The sequence below is a fragment of the Erpetoichthys calabaricus genome, chromosome 8, assembly GCF_900747795.2.
Source record: "Erpetoichthys calabaricus chromosome 8, fErpCal1.3, whole genome shotgun sequence".
Taxonomy (NCBI): Eukaryota; Metazoa; Chordata; class Cladistia; order Polypteriformes; family Polypteridae; genus Erpetoichthys; species Erpetoichthys calabaricus.
The window spans coordinates 192849743-192874233 of NC_041401.2; the positions used below are offsets into that span (position 1 = coordinate 192849743).

Consider the following 24491-nt stretch of genomic DNA (forward strand, 5'->3'; position numbering starts at 1 on the left):
GGGGAAAATCGGTGAATTAACAAATAACCGCATCGCCGCAGAACAAACGACTACAACGCAGCGTCAGTCGGCTGAGGGTCACCCAGAACGTAAACCGTATGGCGCTTCACACTGCGATCACTCAGCTAATAGAAATCAGTTTTAGGGTACAAGCGCGCTTTTCTATCGGACACACCCTTACATGGCACTATACAGTACAGTGTTTTTTAATGCGCTCCGGTTTCCTCCCACAGTCCAAAGACATGCAGGTTAGGTGGATTGGTGATTCTAAATTGGCCCTAGTGTGTGCTTGGTGTGTTTGTGTGAGTCCTGCGGTGGGTTGGCACCCTGCCTTGTGCCCTGTGTTGGCTGGGATTGGCTCCAGCAGACCCCCGTGACCCTGTGTTCGGATTCAGCGGGTTGGAAAATGGATGGGTGGATGTAATGACTTACTTGGCTGGTGTCCTTATCCAAGGAGACCTGCAACATTTGAGATACAGTAGGTTACTATTTTTTTAAATTGGAGCGACAGGTGAAGTGACATGCTGAGGGTCGCACTTTGTCAGTAATGGAATTGAAGTCCAAAGCCTTAACCAGTGCGGCACTCTGACTGTCTGCCTCCCTTCAGAATGAGCGCACAGGCAGGTGAGAAGACTGAAAGGGCGACCATGTCATCTAATAAAGCGCCTTTCTGGACTGTTCACGCCAGACCCCCTACCCAGTGTGCTTTGTGGGTCGGTATTTTATAATGCCCGACAACCGGCAAGGGAAGTTAGTTAGATCTGAAAGGCACTATATGATTGCTCAATAGTTATAATACTTCGACCCCTGCTCAATTACAGTTCGGGTGCAATAGTTGCAGAGGTTCCCCAAATTTTTAGTACGGCACAACTCTGCCGAAGCCAATCAATCCAACTCAGGGTCACACCATGGCGGGTTTAGCGCGTTTGCTGGCAGATAGTGTCGGAGCTTGGGACTTTGAACTCAGACATAAAACTCGTTAGCCCCCCCAAACCGTTATATCAATATTTTTTGGGGGGGGGGGGGGCTGTCATGATCGATTGTGCTGAATGTTTTTCTTTGGAAAGGTTGGGGGGTTCGGATTGGTTGTGGTGAATTGTTATTGCGCCCATCCCAGAGCCGGCCAATCAATCTGACTGTTTAGGCGGCCGCTTAGAGTGTATGAAAATTAAGGGGCGCGCGTGCCACGGTCACCGAGGGGTACCCCAAACCCCCACCACCCACCTTCTTTTAAACACACAGGCCTTTAGGTCTAATAATACCGAGTGCGCGCTCCGGACCTTTCCGCTTCCCCAGCTCCGTTTGTGCTACGGACACCTCGGGCGTCGTTTTGGTAACTCGAGGGGCGCGCTTATGACTCCGAGGGGGTGGGGTGTTGGGGGCTTAGTACTGAAGGGGCAATAGATGGTTGTGGAGTAATTGTTTGGGCGGGGGGTATCAATTGCAGTGGGTGTCTTGAGACCCTCACCCCACTGAGTGCTGGTTAGAAGACAAGAATCAAACTCTAAACAGGGCGAGAGTCCAAGCTGGCCGATTAAAATCCACGGGCACAAACAAGAGGAGAACACTTCAATAATTATTTTAGGCTGACGCCACCAATCCAGTTGGTTGCAATTTCATTCGTCTTGTAACACAAGTGACATGCCGACGGTGACACGGGGTTGTTTGAACCCACAGCCTCAGGGTTTGAGATCCACTGGGCTCCATTTATGTTAATCCGCTTTAAACTCCTGCCTGTTTAAACCAACCGTCACATTCGGTTGTACTAATTAAGTTTTGTTATTTTTGTTTTCTCTGAGAACTTGTCACAGCGCCATCGCTCACTGAAGGGCGCTATACATTAATAAAGTGACATTCGCGAGCCAGCAGCGCCACCCACTGCCCCGCCCAGCTCCAGGGCGACATTATTTTAATTGGCGACTCTAAATTGGTACTCCTTCGTTGAACGGAGGTCGTCATTTACCGAAGTCGGCGGAGTTTCCAGCTCCCCGCAGATTATTTTTTTTTTTCCTGGTTGACTGAATGAAACCCGAGCGGTAAATTCGTCCTCGGCATTTGCACAGCGGTGACCGCGAACGGACTGCGCTTGTCGCCTTTTCTGCGGCGGATGTCAAAATAACCGGATAAACTTTTTGGTTTATTTTTTTCGTCGCTTGATACTTTCGCTCTGTGCCTCCCTCGCTCACGCAAAGCGCGCCACCGCATCGCCTCACATCGCATGGGCCCCGCAGCGCCCCCAAGCCTGCCCGCGCACAGCTGCCGCTCGCCGCCTCTTCTTCTTCTTCTCCTCCTCCTCCTCAGCGCGGCTTCCCTGCGACGCACCACAAATCTGTCAGGGCAGCTTGGCGCGGCAGGGGTGCGAGGTGCACGAGCAGAGCAGCGCTGACATTCTCGGGAACTCCGCAAGTTTTTCGGCAAGGGTTGTCTCCTTCTGTTTCGTCACCCGGGACACCTTTTTTTTTTTTGCCTCTAAAACTTCCTCTACGTTAAAGGAGGGGATTTCTGTTTGTCGGCACTTTGGATTTCGAGGAACGATGGATTTTAAAACATTTCCCCCGTATGGATTTTTATTTCTGATGTGACATTTTGCAGAAGACCATAACAAAAAAAAAAGTGGTAACATGGCATTGGATCAGCCGCCGCTGTCGTCGAAGCAGGTGCTCGTTTGGTTTGTGATAGGTAAGTGTGGGGGTCCGGACATCGCTGGGGGACTAGCATTGTGTGGGCGCGCGCGAGTGTTGAATTGTATATGTAAGCGCTGCTGGCATAACGAGTTACACCGCATGCCCTCACTTTTCCTGCCGGTGCCCGCGGACAGTTGTTTTGCCCATTCACGTGGATTTAAACACGGAGACCCCAAACCGGTCCGGCCCGATTCAGTCAGTCAGTCAGTGAGTGAGTGAATGGCCAATGCGCGTCCATTTCGAGATACGAGCTCGGGAGGTTTGGGGTAGCGTTAGGGGTCGGTGTAGCCGAACTCAGCAACAATAGGGTGCAAGACAGGAACAACCCCAAGGCAGTCCATACCAAATAATATCACATTCGTAATGGCATTAACAGATAAAAAAAACAGAACTTATCCTGCGTTATTCTTATTTGAAATACGCGAGCCCATTATAAATTTTACAAATTTGGGTTGTCTGTTCACGTGGGTTTTAACGCGGAAACCCTTAGCCGGTCCGTCGCCAGTCAGTCAGTGAGTGAGCGAGTGCGCGTGCGTGCGTGAGTGAGTGAATGAGCATGCGCGCAAATCTCCACCGTGATGGACGGCCGTCCAATTCGGGATCGTCTTGGACGCGCACAACATACGGGAATGGGCAGAAGACATTTAAAGAAAGTAAACTGAAAGAAATGAGAAGGAAGAGCGACCGATTTGAATGCACAATTCTTGAACTTTCGCGCTCTTATAACAGGACGGCTCTTTAAATGCGTTTTACTGGGTGGTGCGTTGGCCTCGTTGAACCGTCGCATCCCAAAGACACCGTTCGTTTTTGGAAGGACTCTTCGGGCTTTGAAAAGGTTTTTTAATAATGGTTAAGACACTGGGAGGCTGTGGGTTCAAATCCCACCACTGACACGGTGTGACCCTGAGCAAGTCACCACACCTGTCTGTGCTCCCAACTGGAAAACGAGACAAAAAAATCGTGAGCGGTCTCCCCACTACTCATATATGGGGATGGATATTTGAGGAGTAAACAGCAAGACAATGATTAGATTTTTATATTACGAACATTAAACAACAAATCAACTCAATAACATAGTGAACAAATATTACTAAAGGAAAGCTGAATAAATCGGACTCTGCAGCTGCATGAATAAAAAAACTACCACTTACGGTTAACGGAAATAGCTCAAAAGATAGAAATCTAAGTTTCGTACCTAATACTTGTATGCAAAATTTGGTTGACCTAAATAAAAGCGAACTCAAGTTATCGTGTTTACACACACACAATTCCAAAAATGGTATTTTCGGACTCGGGGAGGTCTAAAACGTCGAAATTCATCAAAATGTCGACATCGAATTTTTTTCGAACGATTACAATACTTACCCTTAGTATACGAGAAAGTAAAAAAAAGAAAAGAAATCTATCGGGCATGCGCTCACCACACCACGGAAAACCCTGTAAAAAAAAGACCGTTACTTTTATGGAGTAAAACTGTTGAACAACGAAGGCAAACAACTGTAAAATATAAAACGTTAAAGTCCAACCATCATCCAACCCGCTATATGTTGACACAGGGTCGGGGTTTGGGGGTCTGCTGGAGCCAGTCCCCGGGTGCCGGCCCACCGCAGGGTACACACTTGGGGCAATTTAGGATCGGCAATGCACCTTAGCTGCATGTCTTTGGACTGTGGGAGGAAACCCACGCAGACACGAGGAGAACATGCAAACGTGGAGGTCTCCATACTGTGAGGCAGCAGCGCTACCACTGCGCCACCGTGCCGCCCAAAACGTTAAAGTATTCAAATGAAATGTTCAGACCAATGTAATATTGTTTACTTTGTTAATCCCTAAATGATATTCTTTTTTTGTGAAAAACGTTAACCACGACACCATAAACAAGACAATGCCATTGTAGCGACCCCAGGTGCATGATGGTCAACTCTCAGACTGTTGGGTTTATGAGTATTTATTACCGTTTCCGTGACCTTGTTTCATAAACACACCTTAAGAGTTATAAAGGCAAAGTACAAAATAAAAATCATGTAAATAACTTCACATAAACATTTGTGACTTTTGTTTTACATATAACACAGATAAATTCATACCTTGTTCACTTTACAGCGAGGTGCTTGTGTGTTAACCCCATATGTCGCTATTTTCCTTTCCTATTCCCGGCAAAAACTGCATAATTAATTATGTAAACCAAAGACACCCAATAGCGCAGCGGTTCTCAAACAGGGGGGCGCGAAGATGTGAAAAATAGAAAACAAGACTCGAAAATATGAAAAACACATTTATTGAAACCAAAACACATTACTTAAAATTTAAACTACATTCTGATACTAGAAAAATAAATAACAGAGTTCGATAAATGTCGATAAAAGTTAAGTAGGTATAATAAAATATCCATCCAACCATCCATTATCCAACCCGCTATATCCTAACTACAGGGTCACGGGGTCTGCTGGAGCCAATCCCAGCCAACACAGGGCGCAAGGCAGGAAACAAACCCCCGGGCAGGTCGCCAGCCCACCGCAGGGCAATAATAAAATATGCATCTATGATATATCATTAATTAAAAAAAGAACAAATTGGTATTAGTGGGCTCCTTTCAAAAAAACGTTAGGGGGGGCGCGATTAAAACTGTTATGAAAACTCGGGTCGTAAATACTTCAAGGTTGAGAAACGCTGTAATCCATCCATCCATCCATTTTCCAACCCGCTGAATCCGAACACAGGGTCACGGGGGTCTGCTGGAGCCAATAACGCTGTAATAACGTATCAAAATAAAAGTCACTCAAACACTGGGGTTCAAGCCTTGCTGAAGTATCATCGTGTCCTTCGCAGCCATCAGAAAGGAGATCGCATTTTGCCATCCGTTTTACTGCACCAAGCGCTGCTGTTGGTTTCCTCCACCCTGTCACGCGCTCACCAAGTGTACCCATTCTTTAACTTTCAACTGCCAGCTTCCATTCATTTCACTCCGAATCATCAGATGCATTTGCTTTATGGCGCCGATATTACTTGTAATTAATGTGCACCCGAGGCAGAAAAAGTTTGTGTGGTTGCCGTACGCAGTAGGATGCAGTTTTTCAGAACTTTTTTTTTTTTATTCCTTGGCACCAATTTCAAAATTTGCATACAGCTCTGATATTTGCATAAGGAAACGCCCCCTATTCTATTGCTCCGGGTGAGCTGCATAACTTTGCACAGTGCGAGGAAAAAAAGAGAAAACGTAAGCAGATTTGACAAATGTAATTTTCCTCGAGTGCTGAAGGCTTTTTTTTATGAGGTTATGGAAGTTGATTTATGGTGGGTGGTTTTTGATAAACTGGCAAACCCTTTAGGACGCCATACACCACAAAAACAAACGTTTCTTCTCCTCAAGACAACGCGCCGTAACTTCACTAAACATTCAGTTCTTTTCAATTAAATGGCGTGACATGTGTGTTCTTGATTGTTGTAAGAGCCGTTTTCCTACTGTATATATTAGCTGGGGGGTCCTTATAACCCCCACAAGCTGAGTTGAATTGGTGTATTCTAACGATTTCTTGTCCCTCAAATCACAGATTAGTCTCACTTAGTGCCGATGATAAGGCTTGGAGGGCACGCGGTTTTGCCTTCCGTGTCCCAATAGTATGAAAGTTAACTTGTGCTTCATTGAACGCGCAGCGCCGCTTACGTTAAGAGCGCACTGAAGGGGAAGTAAAACATCTTTAAGAATAGAAACAACTGAAGTTTGATAAGAAAAGCAAAGTTTAAAGAGGAGACGTTTATATATATATATATATTTGCTTTTTATTCTACGTGTGTAACCTTTTTTTTCTTTATTCTTCGTAGACTGTTTATTATACATTTTCAGTAAATCTTTTAAAACGAACTTTTACACTAAGAGATTTCTTTCGGCCCGCGTCTGCCCGCGCTGCTCGATCCTGCCTTACGCACCCGCAGCTGCAACTGTTTTACTGGCGCGCACTGCGGTGGCCTGTCGGTGACACTGGCGGCGTATTTTTGATGGCTTAATGATTGGATTATTTATGACGGAGCTGGCATTTCATCTTGTGGTTAAACTACTGTACTGTCCTGTAAAGAACAAACACATATTTACTGTATAATATCCATCCATCCATCCATTATCCAACCCGCTACAGCCTAACTACAGGGTCACGGGGTCTGCTGGAGCCAATCCCAGCCAACACAGCGCTCTATGCGAACATTATACAAAGTTATTGTCTGTTTTTACCAGAATTATTATCAATCTTTAATATTTTTTTTGTATCAGTATTCTGCTGCTGGAGAATGTGAATTTCCCCTCGGGATTAATAAAGTATCTATCTATCTATCTATCTATCTATCTATCTATCTATCTATCTATCTATCTATCTATCTATCTATCTATCTATCATATAGCGCCTTTCATATCTATCTATCTATCTATCTATCTATCTATCTATCTATCTATCTATCTATCATATAGCGCCTTTCATATCTATCTATCTATCTATCTATCTATCTATCTATCTATCTATCTATCTATCTATCTATCTATCATATAGCGCCTTTCATATCTATCTATCTATCATATAGTGCCTTTCATATCTATCTATCTATCTATCTATCTATCTATTTTTATATAGTGCCTTTCACGTCATCTATCTATCTATCTATCTATCTATCTATCTATCTATCTAAATGGTTATCCGCCTTTCCTGTCCAGTATCCCTAGTTGTCCAACACCTGGAACATCATAACTAAAAAACGGGACGTGCTGCTGGATGAAAACAGTTTTCAGATTTGGAGTCAGCAAGTGAAACCTGTTAAAGTAAAGATGAAAGACTCCCAGTAGCAAAATGCTTGTTGACCAGTGTATTGTTTCATTCCAGGATTATGCACAAAATGATGAGAGTATATCACAGGATTATATCTTCTTCAGAATTTAGAATCCTAAATTACAGGATTAGGGCTCATCCAGTATTAAGATAAAATTTTTGATTAGGATTCAACTATAAAGTTCAGATCTTAAACTGGAGGATTAGGGCTTGTCTACAAATTTATAAACGTTTTCTAAAGGATTAGGGCTTATCCACTGAGTTATAACCTTAAATTAAAGAGCCATTGCTCGTCTGTAAAGTTATAACCCTAAATTGTAGCATCCATAAAGTGCTGTTAAAGGATTAGGGCTCATCTATAGAGTTGTAATCTTTAAATTACAGAATTAGCGCTCGTCGATAAACAGACAACTTTAAACGATAGAAGAAGGGCGTATCCGTAATTTTTTAAGCTTTCATCACAAGATTAAGGGTCGTTTCTTAAGTTGTTGAAATTTGTCGCAGGGTTCATCCCCTGAGTTATAACCTTTAATTGCAAAATGAGGGTTTCTTTATAAATTTATAAACTTTAGTTGCAAGATCAGGACTCCTAGTGAAAACAACTATTTCAGTTTCTTGTTCTCCTCTGTTAGTTTGTTCATTTAGTCCATGGAAAGGGGGTGTGAGTGCATGATGGGGGTTAAACCCCACAGGGAAGTAAAGGGAATCCTGATCTCAGCTGCAATGGTGTCAGAAGTGGGATATCCTTCACAAAGAAAGTGGCAGAGAGTGTGGCGTTTACTGTTAGATCCCGTGATGGCACCATCCCAGAAATGACGAAAGATGCTGTTGAGACGGCGTCTCCACAAATGATTATGGGATGCAAGGAAACCATAAGGTGCCACGTCAGGAGGGCTCATAGTGAGGGACAGACAAGGTCAAAACCAAAAAGAGCGTAATAACCAGCGGGTCAAAAGTGAAGTCAGGGATAGAAGGAAGTCAAAACCAAAATGAAACCAAGTGCTGGGCCTACTTGGAGGTTGACTACGCTGGAAGGATTTACCTGAAAGAATTTATCCACAGAGAGAGAGAGAGAGAGAGAGATAGATAGATAGATAGATAGATAGATAGATAGATAGATATGAAAGGCACTATATGATAGATAGATAGATAGATATAGACAGAGTGAAAGGCACTATATAATAGATAGATATAGATAGATATGAAAAGCACTATATGATAGATAGATAGATATGAAAGGCACTATATGATAGATAGATAGATAGAGTGAAAAGCACTATATGATAGATAGATAGATATGAAAGGCACTATATGATAGATAGATAGATAGATAGATAGATAGATTGAAAGGCACTATATAATAGATAGATATGAAAGGCACTATATAATAGATAGATATAGATAGATATGAAAGGCACTATATGATAGATAGATATGAAAGGCACTATATGATAGATAGATATATAGAGTGAAAAGCACTATATAATAGATAGATATAGATATATATGAAAGGCACTATATGATAGATAGATAAAGTGAAAGGCACTATATAATAGATAGATAGATATAGATAGATATGAAAGGCACTATATGATAGATAGATATGAAAGACACTATATAATAGATAGATATAGATAGATATGAAAGGCACTATATGATAGATAGATTGATAGATATAGATAGAGTGAAAGGCACTATATAATAGAAAGATAGATATGAAAGGCACTATATGATAGATAGATAGAGTGAAAGGCACTATATAATAGATAGATAGATATAGATAGATATGAAAGGCACTATATGATAGATATAGACAGAGTGAAAGGCACTATATAATAGATAGATATAGATAGATATGAAAAGCACTATATGAGATATAGATAGATAGATAGATAGATAGATAGAGTGAAAGGCACTATATAATAGATAGATATGAAAGGCACTATATAATAGATAGATATAGATAGATATGAAAAGCACTATATGATAGATAGATAGATAGATATGAAAGGCACTATATGATAGATAGATAGATAGATAGAGTGAAAGGCACTATATAATAGATAGATATGAAAGGCACTATATAATAGATAGATAGATATAGATAGATATGAAAGGCACTATATGATAGATAGATATATAGAGTGAAAAGCACTATATAATAGATAGATATAGATATATATGAAAGGCACTATATGATAGATAGATAAAGTGAAAGGCACTATATAATAGATAGATAGATATAGATAGATATGAAAGGCACTTTATGATAGATAGATATGAAAGACACTATATAATAGATAGATATAGATAGATATGAAAGGCACTTTATGATAGATAGATATGAAAGACACTATATAATAGATAGATATAGATAGATATGAAAGGCACTTTATGATAGATAGATATGAAAGACACTATATAATAGATAGATATAGATAGATATGAAAGGCACTATATGATAGATAGATAGATATAGATAGAGTGAAAGGCACTATATAATAGATAGATAGATATGAAAGGCACTATATGATGGATAGATAGATAGATAGATAGATAGAGTGAAAGGCACTATATAATAGATAGATAGATATGAAAGGCACTATATGATAGATAGATAGATAGAGTGAAAGGCACTATATAATAGATAGATAGATATGAAAGGCACTATATGATAGATAGATAGATAGATAGATAGAGTGAAAGGCACTATATAATAGATAGATAGATATGAAAGGCACTATATGATAGATAGATAGATAGATAGATACTTTATTAATCCCAAGGGGAAATTCACATGATGCTCCATTGTGGAGCCTTGAAATTGTATCCAGCAGGGGGCGGTAGCTCCCTTGTTGGAGTAAGTTCTTTTTCAATTGCGGCATGTTATATAACCCAAAACTATATAGATGTAATATAAAAAGGTGATACCCCTGCCTTAGTGACACAGTGGTAAGAAATCATATAGGAGAAATATCTTAGTTTTGTTTAATAACAGTTTATGCAGCATAACAGACGAAGGAAGCCATGACAAGACCTTTCAGGTAGTGTGTATACAGTCTGCCATTGACGTCGCTGCGCTGGAAGGATTTTCCAGATCGGATGATGTTATCTCTTATCCGTCCGTCATCTTCAAAGAGTGTGCCGGGCAATGTGCCAAGGGTTATACCCTTTCTCCATGTGCAGGCCACCACTTAGGTGAATCATAGCATTCCAAACAAGGAAAAGAAAATCCAATGTCATGCTGACTCTGACACACAGAAATAGTACAATGCCCATTTTCACAGTTTGTCCTAAACTTATCTTGTCTTAAACATCTTACCTAGCAGGTCTTCTATGGTGAACTCCTGTGTGCTAAATCTGGCCTTGTGTTAGCTGTACATGTGAGTGGAAAGAAAAGTAGATTTAAAATAAAAAGTACTGATCACAGTGACATATTAAACTTATATTTTGCTTACAGATATCTACAGCAGAACTTCTGCATATGTCATTGGTGCGCTGCTCGCAATCACGTGACATGTACAATCATATGAAAAAGTTTGGGATCCCCTGTTAATTCTTTGGATTTTTGTTTCTCATTGACTGAGCTTTCAAAGTAGCAACTTCCTTTTAATATCTGACATGCCTTATGGACACAGTAGGATTTCAGCAGTGACATTAAGTTTATTGGATTAACAGAAAATATGAAATATGCATCATAACAAAATTAGACAGGTGCATAAATGTGGGCACCGCAACAGAGCTATGACATCAATACTTAGTTGAGCCTCCTTTTGTCCTCTAGACGCTGTCCTCCTATAGCCTCTGATGAGTGTCTGATTCTGGATGGAGGTCGTGTTCACCATTCTTCATACCAAATCTCTCCAGTTCAGTTCAATTTGATGGACAGCCTGCTTCAAATCATCCCATAGATTTTTGATGACATTCCAGTCAGGGGACTGTGACAGCCATTCCAGAACATTGTACTTCTCCCTCTGCATGAATGCCTTTGTAGATTTCCAACTGTGTTTTGGGTCATTGTCCTGTTGGAATATCCAACCACTGCGTAACTTCACCTTTGTGACTGATGCTTGAACATTATCCTGAAGAATTTGTTGCTATTGGGTTGAATTCATCCGACCCTCGACTTTAACAAGGGCACCAGTCCCTGAACTGGCCACACAGCCCACAGCATGATGGAACCTCCACCAAATTTGACAGGAGGTAGCAGGTGTTTTTCTTGGTGGTTCTTCTGCCATGCAAAGCACTTTTTGTTCTGACCAAATAACTCCATTTTTGTCTCATCAGTCCAAAGCACTTTGTTCCAAAATTAATCTGACTTGTCTAAATGAGCATTGGCGTACAACAAGTGACTCTGTTTGTGGTGTGAGTGCAGAAAGGGCTTCTCTCTCATCACCCTGCCATACAGATGTTTGAATTGTAGGACGATGTACAGATACACCATCTGCAGCCAGATGTTCTTGCAGGTCTTTGGAGGTGATCTGTGTGTTGTCTGTCACCATTCTCACAATCCTGTTCATATGCCGCTCCTGTATTTTTCTTGGCCTGCCAGACCTGCTGGTTTAACAGCAACTGTGCCTGTGGCCTTCCATTTCCTGATTCCATTCCTTACAGTTACAGAAACTGACAGTTTAAACCTCTGAGATGACTTTTTGTAGCCTTCCCCTAAACCAGGAGACTCAACAATCTTTGTTTTCAGATCTTTGGAGAGTTGCTTTGAGGATCCCATGCTGTCACTCAGAGGAGAGTCAAAGGGAAGGAAGCCCAACTGGTAATGGACCACCTTAAATACCTTTATATCTCATGAGTGGACACACCTGTCTATGAAGTTCAAGGCTTAATGAGCTCATCACACCAATCAGCATTGAGCAGTGACAGGCATTCAAATCAGCACAATGACAAGGGGACCCACATTTGTGCACAGCCAGTTTTTCACATTTGATTTAATTTCATAGAACTAAATACTGCGTCACTAAAAACCTTTGTTCAGAAAACACCGCAGTACTCAGATGTTCTTAGGAAATGAAAGACATACCACTGGTATCTTTATTGTTGAAAGGAGAGTCAGTTATTATGCAGGCTGAGAGGGGGTCACAAACTTTTTCATATGACTGTAACTGCATGTCACATAAAGAAAAGATGATAACAATCAAAATAACATTTAAACTTTGTCCAAATATTCTGAAAATAGCTAATAATCCCACAAGATGGATTCTCTATGATAAGAGCTGTCATCCAGCGCAAAGAACAACATTAATTTATGACAGATGGCAGCTCTCCTATTTATTTAAATTTCTTGCTCAGCAGTGCTAAATTAATATTTAATTATAATTAATATTGTTTTTATCAGTATGCTGCTGCTGGAGTATTTGAATTTCCCATTGGGATTAATAAAGTATCTATCTATCTATCTATCTATCTATCTATCTATCTATCTATCTATCATGTAGCGCCTTTCACATCTATCCTATCTATCTATTATATAGCGCCTTTCACTCTATCTATCTATCTATCTATCTATCTATCTATCTATCTATCTATCTATCTATCTATCTATCTATCATGTAGCGCCTTTCACATCTATCCTATCTATCTATTATATAGCGCCTTTCACTCTATCTATCTATCTATCTATCTATCTATCTATCTATCTATCTATCTATTATATAGTGCCTTTCACTCTATCTATCTATCTAATTAGGAGAGTTGGCATCACTCTTCATTTTGAGATGATGCAGTTGCTGATCCCCAGTAGGCTCACATGACCCATACTGTCACCCTCTGTCCCATACTTCATGACGGCCATCCCACTCCTGACACCCATCGAGTACCAGCAGGGATTTTCCATTACTGTATGTTGGGCCTTGCTTGCCCATCTTGAAATCAAACCTGGCCTTTGAACTCAAAGGAGTATTCGGCTTATTCATTGAATGCTGGAGCTCACAACCATCTTGAGGATGTGTTATACTGGGCACATTCCTCCTCACCCCAGTAACATTACTGGCAGGAATCTGTCATGTCTTCACCTCACTAAATGGTAGGATACATTGGCGCTGGCTTCATGCCGGATCCTTCCTACTATTCCAAGGAGGGTAGTATGAAAGACCCCCAGAAGCAGATCGATCTGAATGCTGACATCAGAGCGAGTCAGATCTGTGTAGGCGCATACATGGAAACCCGCTTGTGCGTGTTGCTCTCTGCAGATGTGCGCCTGATGGTTTTGCATGATCTGTTGGTGTGGGTGTCACTTCAGTAGACCGGAGGCGTTGAGCCGGCGCTCGTCTATCGTTTCGGTTTGTGTTATAAGAGCAGATCGATTGATAATCAGGCGTGGTACTAAATGAAGACCTTAAGAAAGAAGTCTTCTTGTGTTGTGGTTGTTTATTTCTGGTCTTTTGTTAAGATATATGTTCATATTTTGTCAACAATTCTGTTTTTGGCTTTGTTTTGTTTATGAGCATTGTGAGTTGCCTCGATATTCTTGTCGGCCCTTTGCCCCAGGGTTCGTCCTCAGGCTGAGGTGCAGATCCCTGTGTTGTGTCCTTCTTGTTCATCATTGAACTGTTTATTTATATTATTGTACTTTTGTTCTCAGTTAGCTGTGTTTTCTTCGCCTGTGTTATGCTCCAAACATTTTGTGGGTGGTCCCCCCAAGAGACAGTTACCGCCAGGATCTGCCCTCCTCCTCTCTATAAATCTGGGGGGTCTCCCACAGCAGGTGGCGGTTCATTGTGAACGTGTTTGGGAGTCGGTGAGTTCTTGTGTTTGGCTGTGCTTCGGTGATTTACTGGATTTTGGACTTTGTATCCGGATTCTGTACTGGGACTGCGTTTGCTTTGGATTGCAACTCCTTTTTGCCTCTTGAGCTTCTTGGAGCTTCTTTTATTTCACAGAACATAAAGCTGTTTAGAAGTACAATTTTTTTAAAAAGTTACTCAAGTAAATGTAACGGAGTAAATGTAACTCATTACTACCCGCCTCTGGGGATGCCCACATAACACCTGGCTGTGGCAGACAGAGGCTCACTTCCAAAGGGTGGGACTGGACCTCATGTCTGTCTAGGGGGATTGCCAACCAGGATCTCGAGCTGTTTCGTCGTGCAGGCTCCCCAACTTGACCTGACCTGTTAGGCTATTCATAGTGTATCTTGTGATGTGCCCTCTCCCCTTTATGTGGAGCCACCATGACATCCAACTGAAGGACTGCACCCTTGACTGTATACTTCAGTCAGTTTTTCCAGATGTTTGTGGAACCTTCTTTATTTAGTAAGTATGTTTGGAATCTTCTGGTTTGTGTTGACTTTTCCTTCTCTACTTTGTGGAAATTTGATTATCAGAAATTTGTGCTGCCTTTTTAGGCACACCATTTTTGCTCTTTTAGGTATTTTGTAATTGTACGTTTTCTCTTAATAATAAACCTTTAATATTTTTGCAGAGAGTATTTCATAGTTTTTCTATTTCTATTTTATTCATTCAAGATTATTCTGATTCTAGGGTTTCCCTTTTTTTTAGGCCTGTGTGGGCCAAAGCCTGTTTATATTTTTGGGAGAGAAACTCATTTAGAACACTAGGCAAGGCCTCTTTGTGGTAGTTTGTGAGTCTGAACAGCAGGCTTTACGGGAATGAGAGGGAGGGAGTGCTGGGTAAGAGACGTCCACACATCCAAATACAGAGGAAAAGCACTGAAGGTACACATGGGGCGAAGAGATAACAGATATTTTTAAATTCTTCTATTACCTGAGTTTGACTGGTACTGTGGCTTGAAAAAATATATATATATATAATAGTCGTGTCCTGTGGCTTTGCCCGCGTAGGAGTGAAATAGGACAGCAAGGAGGGCCCCGCCTGGCTCCCCACTCCTGACATCACGCTTCCCCCACCCCTCGGCCCGCAGCCCCAGTTTTGGATTAGTGCAAATATATCGCTCCTGCAAGCGAACTATGACTCTTTGCGTGATGAGAGAAGTCGCAAAATCAACCGGAATTCTAAAGCAAATTCTAGAAAAAGCCTGATGTAAAACCGTTAAGTAGTTCTCTCATTCGCTAAGCTAAGTGGAGGTGAGGAGGGCCCCGCCCCATTTCTCTTGGATTCGTGCAAATAAATCAGTACTGCAAGCGAACGATGATACTTAATGCGATGAGACAGACTGCAAAATCAACTGGAATGTTCAAGCAAATTATAGAAAAAAACCCGATCTAAATCCGTTAAGTAGTCCTCTTGTCAAAAGCGGACGGACAGACAGACAGACGGATGTTGGATTATATATATATAGAGATATATATGCAAGAAAATTTTATTCATCATTTGTGACATGGTCAAAGGTGACCCAGGCATCCCATTGTTTTGATCTTAATTATAGCTTTGTGTGCGCCGCTCCGTTTTGGTTGCCGGTTGTCCAGATGCCAGCTGGTTCCCAGGGGAGCGCCTTCGGATGGCGCCATCTGTGTGACCCGCTAAACACGGGCAGGACGCTCCTCTCGTTAGCAGAGTTTGGATAAACAAAGCAGCATACTTTGATTTGTTTCGTGCTTTTAAATTCTGTTTTTTGGTAGCGAATTTTTCTGGCTTGTCCTACTGACTTTGAGTTTGCTCCTGATATTGAATTTCGTTTTTATTTTCTCACCTGATTTCATTTTCTGGTTTCAATACCTGTCTTTCTGCTGACTAGTGTGGTTCCACTATAACACCCAAGTGTACGCCGGCCGGTCAAGTGAATGAAATGAATCAAAAGAATTGATTCACTTAAAGGGGTGGTTTGAAAGAATTGACTCAATAAAGTGAATCGAAATGCCCTATGGATCACTATTGAACAATGTAATCGGATTGGGTGCCATTTTACTCTGCTAAAACCAAATTAAAAATTACAAACTGCCTGAAGAAGGGGCCTGAGTTGCCTGAAAAGCTTGCATATTGTAATCTTATCATATTGTAATCGTTTTATCTGCTTCTATAATACACTACTGTGTCTGTCCAGGATTTTAAATCACCTGTAGCTCACAAACCGTTTGAACTATTGACCTGAAATTTGGCACACATATACTACATGACGTCTACTATCCGCTTTCGGGTGATGATTTTTATTCCTCTTTTTATTTTTATTTTATTTTATTGCAGAATCAACTCTCGGCAGCGGCCAGCAGGGCAGCCGTGCGGCACATGCGTATGGGCGCCGTTCTCATCCCTACCACCTTCACCGTCACTTCTCCTACCTCCTCATATCTTAAATCATTGTTGAGGCAGATTGAAGACTTAAGTGCCATCTTAAGTGAAAAATTAAGGAAAACAAACTAAGTAATGGGTTGTATTAAGCTGACGTCATTATCAAAGTACGCATAAATGAAAACGAGGCGGCGGCCATTTTACTGAGGAACGAGTTGAACGACCATGACTATCGACTGTTGTGTGTTTGGCTGTAGTAACAGCAGCAAGAAAAACCCTGAGCTAAGTTTCTTTTGTATACCTTCGGTTCGTAAAAATCAATGAAAAGAAACCGAAGAACTAACGGAAAGGCGACGGAAAGCTTGGCTAAAAGCCATCAATCTCAAAAACTTGAACGGCCATACTGTCAGGAAGTGGCACATTGTGTGCTCCGAGCATTTCCTTACAGATAGGTTAGATCCACACAAATTTACTTTTATAAACGCAGTAAATATATTTCAAACTGCAGTTAATCTTTCGGGAATGCTATGGTAAGTAAAAAATGTGATGGTGATTACTGACAGCATCAAAACTGGTCTACAGTTATAACACATACATACGTACACACTAGTGCCTTCCAAAATAGGGGTATAAAAGTGACATAAGTAATGATGACATGTTAAAAACATCCTGTACTCCATAGTGAGTTTTTGTCTTTAAGTAAATCCATTTTGAAAAGATTAATTGTATTATCGAAAGGGTTACTTTTAACTAAATATGAAGTATTTGCTTTTAATTCCAAATTAGCAAATTCTCTTGTAACTCAGCAAAGTGGGCGGCACGGTGGCGCAGTGGGTAGCGCTGCTGCCTCACAGTAAGGGGGCCCGGGTTTGCTTCCCGGGTCCTCCCTGCGTGGAGTTTGCATGTTCTCCCCGTGTCTGCGTGGGTTTCCTCCCACAGCCCAAAGACATGCAGGTTAGGTGCATTAGCGATCCTAATGCTTGGTGTGTGGGGGCGTGTGTTCTGTGGTGGGCTGGTGCCCTGCCTGGGATTGGTTCCTGCCTTGCACCCTGTGTAGGCTGGGATTGGCTCCAGCAGACCCCCGTGACCCTGTAGTTAGGATACAGCGGGCTGGATAATGGATGGAACTCAGCAAAGCATCTTTTTGACAGGAGCACCAACATATACGCAGGATGAAGTCAACCCTGATTGGGTTCCTAACTTAAAACTAAGCTATGCTGATGATTCACAAACAGCAATACTTAGTACGGTCAACCAATATATTCGGAAAAAGAGAAGAAATTAATGCCCAACAACTAGTGATTCCAAAAAGAGAAAGGTATATTTTATTTTTGTCATTCTTGTCTGTGATTAGACTTTACTTGCAATACCGCATCGAACTTTCTGCATCTAACTGAGTGACATACATCTTCGACATTCCTTGGTAAAATGGCCGCTAAACAGAAATTGTGACGTAATACGCATATAACTTAATACAAACCATTGCAGCAGAAAATCTGACTTAATCAGTTTTAACGCGAAAAGATGCCGACGGAAAAAGAGAAGAAGCAGGCCGCTAGGGTGGAGAAAAGAAGAGCTGATCAGGAAGCAGCAAGCGTATCAACCTCTGGGCAAACAAACGATAAACGTACAGAGAAAGATTATGAAAACTGTAAGTCAAGTTTATTCGTGCAGTGCGCCGTTACTGGTTTAGCCGATATAAGGTGTCATTTTGCTTTACCTGTTATTGCCAAAAAAAAAAGCAGCCCAACTGATAGAGAAAAACGCGGACCTGGCAACACTGAGCAATGTGCCAGTTGTTACTGAAAGACTGAGCGGACATTCCTCAATGCAGCAGAACCCACCAATCATATCAATCCTTTCCAAAACCGGCATTTTCAGACCAATCAGCTATTCTGTATTTACGGCGCGAAACCGGTGAACTGGGAACTGCGCACGCGCGAGATCAAGGCGCGTAGTTGAAGACTAATTGCGTTAGATACGTCAGTAGGTCTACGCGTGTGTAGCTCGTTTAACGAAGGACTTTCCACCAATCATATCAATTCTTTCCAAAACCGGCATTTTGCAGACCAATCAGCTATTCTGTATTTACGGCGCAAAACAGGTGAACTGGGAACTACGCACGCGCGAGATCAAGGCGCGTAGTTGAAGACTAATTGCGTTAGATACGTCAGTAGGTCTACGCGTGTGTAGCTCGTTTAACGAACTTTCCACCAATCATATCAATCCTTCCCAAAACCTGCATTTTCAGACCAATCAGCTATTATGTATTTACGGCGCGAAACTGGTGAACTGAGAACTGCGCACACGCGAGATTAAGGCGCGCAGTTGAAGACTAATTGCGTTAGATACGTCAGTAGGTCTACGCGTGTGTAGCTTGTTTAACGAAGAACTTTGGAGAGAATATAAACTTCTTTAAAATAAGTATTTTGTTAAGAGAACATCAAACTGATAATACCAAACACGTGGACGTTAAATCCCCCTGGAGGACGTAGAGATGTTATTCGGGATATCAATGCCGAGAGACATAAGGATGCCGAAAAAATCCTAAATGTGCAAGGTAAGCCAGCAGTTACGATGTATAAGCGCTTAAAGTTGTTCATATAACATTCAGCAGAAGAAATAAAATACGCTGGGATTCAACTGAGTTGTCGTATGTGTGATCAGGTGTCAAAGTGGTTTTCGATAGCGTTATGAAGTGTAAAAGGTGTTGTTGTATCAACTACACAAGTAATGAAGTACAGTACCTCGTTATATGAGTGGCCCTGGCGTCTGCTTTGCTTTGGTTTGGTTCGGTTCTTTAAAGTGTCCGGTGTATGAGCAGAGTAAACGTGTTTATGTACTGCGTTGGAATACCGCTATAGCCCGCCTCCCCACAGCGGCTGTCTGCTGTTCTTTCTTAGGAGAATCTGCTTTTCCTAATTTTCGAGCTTTATTTAAAATGAGAAAGCACCTGCCATATCACGATTACAATTCTTCTTTTTTTTCGGCTGCTCCCGTTAGGGGTTGCCACAGCAGATCATCTTCTTCCATATCTTTCTGTCACACCCATCATCGGCGCCTTCCTCTTTCTCTCTTGCCTGGCAACTGTATCCTTCGCACCCTTCTCCCAATATACCCAGCATCTCTCTTCTGCACATCTCCAAATCAGCGCAATCTCATCTCTCTGACTTTGTCTCCAAACCTTCCGACCTGAGCTGACCCCTCTAATGTCCTCATCCTCGTCACACCCAATGCAAATCTTAGCATCTTTAACTGTGCCATCTCCAGCTCTGTCTACTGTGCCACCGTCTCCAACCCCATATAACATAGCTGGTCTCACCACCGTCCTGTAGACATTCCCTTTCACTCCTGCTGATAAGTAAATGAATTAAAATAGCACCGCTTTCTGTCATGTAAGTATCGTTAGCGGTACTGTGGTGAAGTTTTTTGTAATTTCACAAATTTAAACGTGTTCATGTAAATAAGGTTTATTTTTTTATATTAACTTTATTTTAAGAGAAATTTATTTGACCTGGAGTTAGGATATAAAAATGTAGTAGTACGGTAGTGACCGTAATGTACGGTAGTTATTTTTCATTATCCGTCAGCCCGAACCACACGACTAAATGTCAGACTCCGCCCATGGCCGACGTGAAACTTCAGACCGCCGGATCCGTGATGCTGACCGCTGCGCCACCATCGTTTGTCATTCCGAGTTTATAAAAAGTGTGTCCTTCAGTGTCATCGTATCGACTCCTCCACCCATCGGAGTGTTTACGGCTTGTTCCTGTCATACTGCATTCCAGATGACGGCGTCTGATTACCTGCGGCATTGCAGTCATCGGGCTATGAAACGTATACCTTTGGTGTGAAGTTTCAGGCCTGCTTTAAAAAGACCGCAAGAAAGTTGTAGTGATTGGGCAGCAACGCTAATGTAAGCGAGTGCAGAAGTAGAAGGGGGTACAGTATGTTGAGTCCCTTCGTTAATCGGAAAACTGCGCAAATGATAGACATGAAGGGCACTACAGTATATAATTATTAGAGGGGACACTATAGATCGTGTGAAAAACACTATATAATAGAAACAGCAAGAGGGGACACTAAACATATAGTATTATAGATAGTGCCTTTCAGGACTATCTATCAAGTAGATATGAAAGGGACTGTATAATTAATAGAGATAATGAGGGGTCACCATACAGTATAATAGATTGATATAAAAGGCATTATATAATTAATAGAGAAAGCAAGTGAGAGAGGACCACTACAGTATAATATAGATATGAAATCCATTATCCAACCTGCTATATCTGAACTACAGGGTCTGCTGGAGCCAATCCCAGCCAACACAGGGCGCAAGGCAGGAAACAAACACCGGGCAGCGTGCCAGCCCACCGCAGATAGATATGAAATGCAATGTATAATTGATAAAGAAAGCAACAGGGAGAGGTGGCACTATCAAATATAATAAATTAAATATGTAAATTAATAGAGTGCGCAAGAGGAGACACTATATAGTGTTAGTTATGAAAGGCACTATATAATATCAAGATGGCACACTATGCAGTGTAATAGATATATAGATTGTGATTTAATAGATTGTGAATTTCCCCTTGGGATTAATAAAGTATCTATCTAGATATTAAAGACAATATATAATAGAGCAAGAAGGAGTAAGCCTCTAGGCAATATAATAGATATGAAAGACACTATTTAAATTCACTCTGAACATGATGGGTGACTACTGCAAAGAGAGACTAATGTGTAGTACAAGCGCAAAAGCGAGGGCCTCAGACATTTTTGGGCACGCTGACCTCACTTTTATATTAAGGTAAATTGACATAAATTTAATGTGTCTCTGGTATCGTCTTCTGGTTTGTTTTCAGAATAAACACGTCAAAACAATTTTGGTGGGACAAAATCCAAAGTCCAGATATCGTGTTAATAAATTGATATTTAAAAGTGTCAAAACGGCAATGATGTGTATTTTAAAAATCTGACGTGCTAGCTTAATTCCCATTTCATATATGGAATCGGAGTAGAAAACTTAAAGAGCTGCTCTGAAGTTCCCAGTAGCAAACAAAAAATATTTTTTGTAGACCAGTGAAGGCGATATATTAAAGTACAGGTTTTCTCATGCAGTCCGTTCCACTGGCACCGTCTGTGCTGCCACGTGAGGCACATCACCAGTCAGTTCACGCAGAGTAGACGTGTATGGAAACAACTGTACTGTTACTTGTGGAAAGGCGCTATATGATACCAGAGGCTGTCAGTCTCAATCTTCACTATTCACTCACTGTGAGCTCCTAAGCAGGTAAACTTCGCCCCCCCCACCCCCATATCCTCCAGCTAAAGGAACATGCCAGGTTAATGGTATTTAGTATGAAAGGCACTATAATGCATTTTATTATTGTGTGAGGCAAAGCCAGTCACCCGAGATAATGGAAGCTTTTCTCTTCTCGGTACTCAAATGTGGCACGTGGTGCCACTGCCCACCTGCCAAGTTGTTTTGCCTGCCTGAGGTAAAGTCCACTCTGATGGAGGATTGCAGGAATCGTCGGGTAGAGGGGTCTTGTCATCGGATTGGCTGACTCACCTGTGGAATGGCCAATTGGGGAGGCAGCTTGATGGCCGAGGTCTCCAGGACTCTAAACAAATCCAAATCGTATTATGGGATATCCTCTCCTGTTAAATTCTGCTCCATACTTGTACTATTTTTATTTTTATACTGTATTGAGGATTTGTTCTCTTCTGTGTCTTGTATTGTCCGCCTTTTTGACACCCACTGCACGCCCACCCTACCTGTAAAGGGGTCTCTCTTTGAACTGCCTTTCCTGAGGTTTCTTCCACTTTTTCCCTACTAGGGTTTCTTTCTTTTTTTTTTTTTTTTTTTTTGGGAGTTGTTCCTTGTCTTTTTACAGAGTCAAGGCTGGGGGGCTGTCAAGAGGCTGGGCCTGTTAAAGCCCATTGCGGCACTTCTTGTGTGATTTTGGGCTATACAAAAATAAATTGTATTGTTGTAGTCTTTTAATTTGAATGTTGGTTTGGATAAAGGCATCCACTGAGTAAAAATTGTAAATCGCCGCCTGGTAAAATATACTTGGGCTGGCTCTTGCTGCCAGTAACTCCCAACTTCAAAAGGAGCTCCATCTGGGAGGTGGGCTTTTGCATAAAGTGGTCAGCCATACTGCCGAGGGGGCTTTCTGCTTTATGTGGCGTTGAGTGTTCAAGGGATTGGTGTCACACATAATGAATAAATGCTCTCCAGCCTAAACACATGACCCAACCTCCTGGAGCGCAAGTGGCAATGTATTAAGCTGGCAGTTTCCTGCTCTTTATGGGTTGACAGGTAGCGGTTTGTTTGTTCATTTCTGCCAGGCATTTCAGTCATCAGGAGTGGCAGCGTGGATGATTGTGCAAACGAGTCAAGTCTGCAGGAGTGCTTGGCCTCTAGGCGGTTGGCAAGATGGCACACGGCACATGTGGCATCACCATGGATGAAATGGTCAAGGGTGATTAAGAGTGTGACTTCTCTCAATGGCCTGCAGGTGACTGGCAGAGCGGAGTTCTTCTTGTCTTGTGGGTTTCCTTTTATTTTTTGTAGCCATTCGGCGGTCATTTTTCCATCTGTTTATTTAGCCATCCATGGAAGCGCCATCTTCCATGACAATCGTAGAAACGCTAGGACCAACTTTAAATGAGATGAAGGGCACCACATATTCACTTACAGTGAACCAATTTAGAGTTTCTGTTTATTGAACTGGCTCGTTTGGCACGTGGAGGTAAAGCAGAGTGTCCAAAAGATGGCAGCACTGACTGGGCCTTTACTTTGAATTGAACCCGGGTCTCCGCAGCTGTGAGAAAGCAGTGCACTCTGCCACCTTTCATTATAAAATCGCCCATCACGTGATTATGAATTCTGACCACACACACTTACCGCGTCCTGTGCGATTATCAGTAGATGGCCGTGCAGTGGATGTGCTTTAATTAGTTAAATTGTCTGGATGTCAGTAAAGTAGCCACCAGGTGCATCTTGTGTGCTTAATCATTCTCATTTTTCATCAATTAATTGCCTTTTGTGATGTGCCTAATGTTAATAAAATTAACGAGGTGTACTTGGGGGGCGACCCCCAAAACAGGAATGAATGGTTTAACAGGTGGAGGGAGGCTACTGACATTTTTCCCTCCATCTCTTTTGTCACTCATTTTGCATTTGGCTACGGTCAGTGTCACTACTGGTAGCGTGAGGCCATACCTGGACCCTACAGGTATTGTGAATTTCCCATCGGGATTAATAAAGTATCTATCTATCTATCTATCTATCTACAGAGCTGGCACAGGTAGGATGGCACATCAACTCATGCCATTGCCAGAAGGTTTGCTGTGTCTCCCAGCACAGTCTCAAGGGAATGGAGGAGATTCCAGGAGACAGACAGGCAGTTACTCTGAGAGCTGGCTCGTAGAAGGTCCTTAACCCATCAGCAGGACCCACTGGTATCTGCTCCTTTGGGCAAAGAGGAACAGGATGAGCACTGGCAGAGCCTACAAAATGACCTCCAGCAGGCAGGCAGGCCACTGGTGTGTGTGTCTCTGACCAAACCATCAGAAACAGACTTCATGAGGGTGGTCTGAGGGCCTGACTATGTCCTCTAGTGGGCACCATGGAGCTCAATTGGTATTTGCCATAGAATACCAGAATTGGCAGGTCCACCACTGTGCTTTTCACAGATGAGAGCAGGTTCTCTCTGAGCACATGTGACAGACATGAAAGGGTCTGGAGAAGCCGTGGAGAACTTTTTGCTGACTGTCACATCGTTCAGCATGACCGGTGTGGTGGTGGGTCAGTGATGGTATAT

At 42.0% G+C, this 24491-nt stretch overlaps 1 protein-coding gene across 2 annotated transcripts in view; it reads left to right on the forward strand.

Annotated features, from left to right (window-relative positions):
• Positions 1-1913: 1913 nt before the first annotated feature.
• The window catches only part of ramp1 (receptor activity modifying protein 1), a 112874-nt gene continuing 90296 nt past the window's right edge, over positions 1914-24491 (forward strand). The window contains exon 1 of one of the 2 annotated variants that reach the window (XM_028808027.2): positions 1914-2679. In XM_028808027.2, the coding sequence (XP_028663860.1) occupies positions 2622-2679 (58 nt within the window). In that variant the 5' untranslated portion in view covers positions 1914-2621. Of the gene's footprint in view, positions 2680-19134; positions 19214-24491 lie in introns of those variants that run through there. The other variant, XM_028808028.2, reaches the window with a different exon arrangement.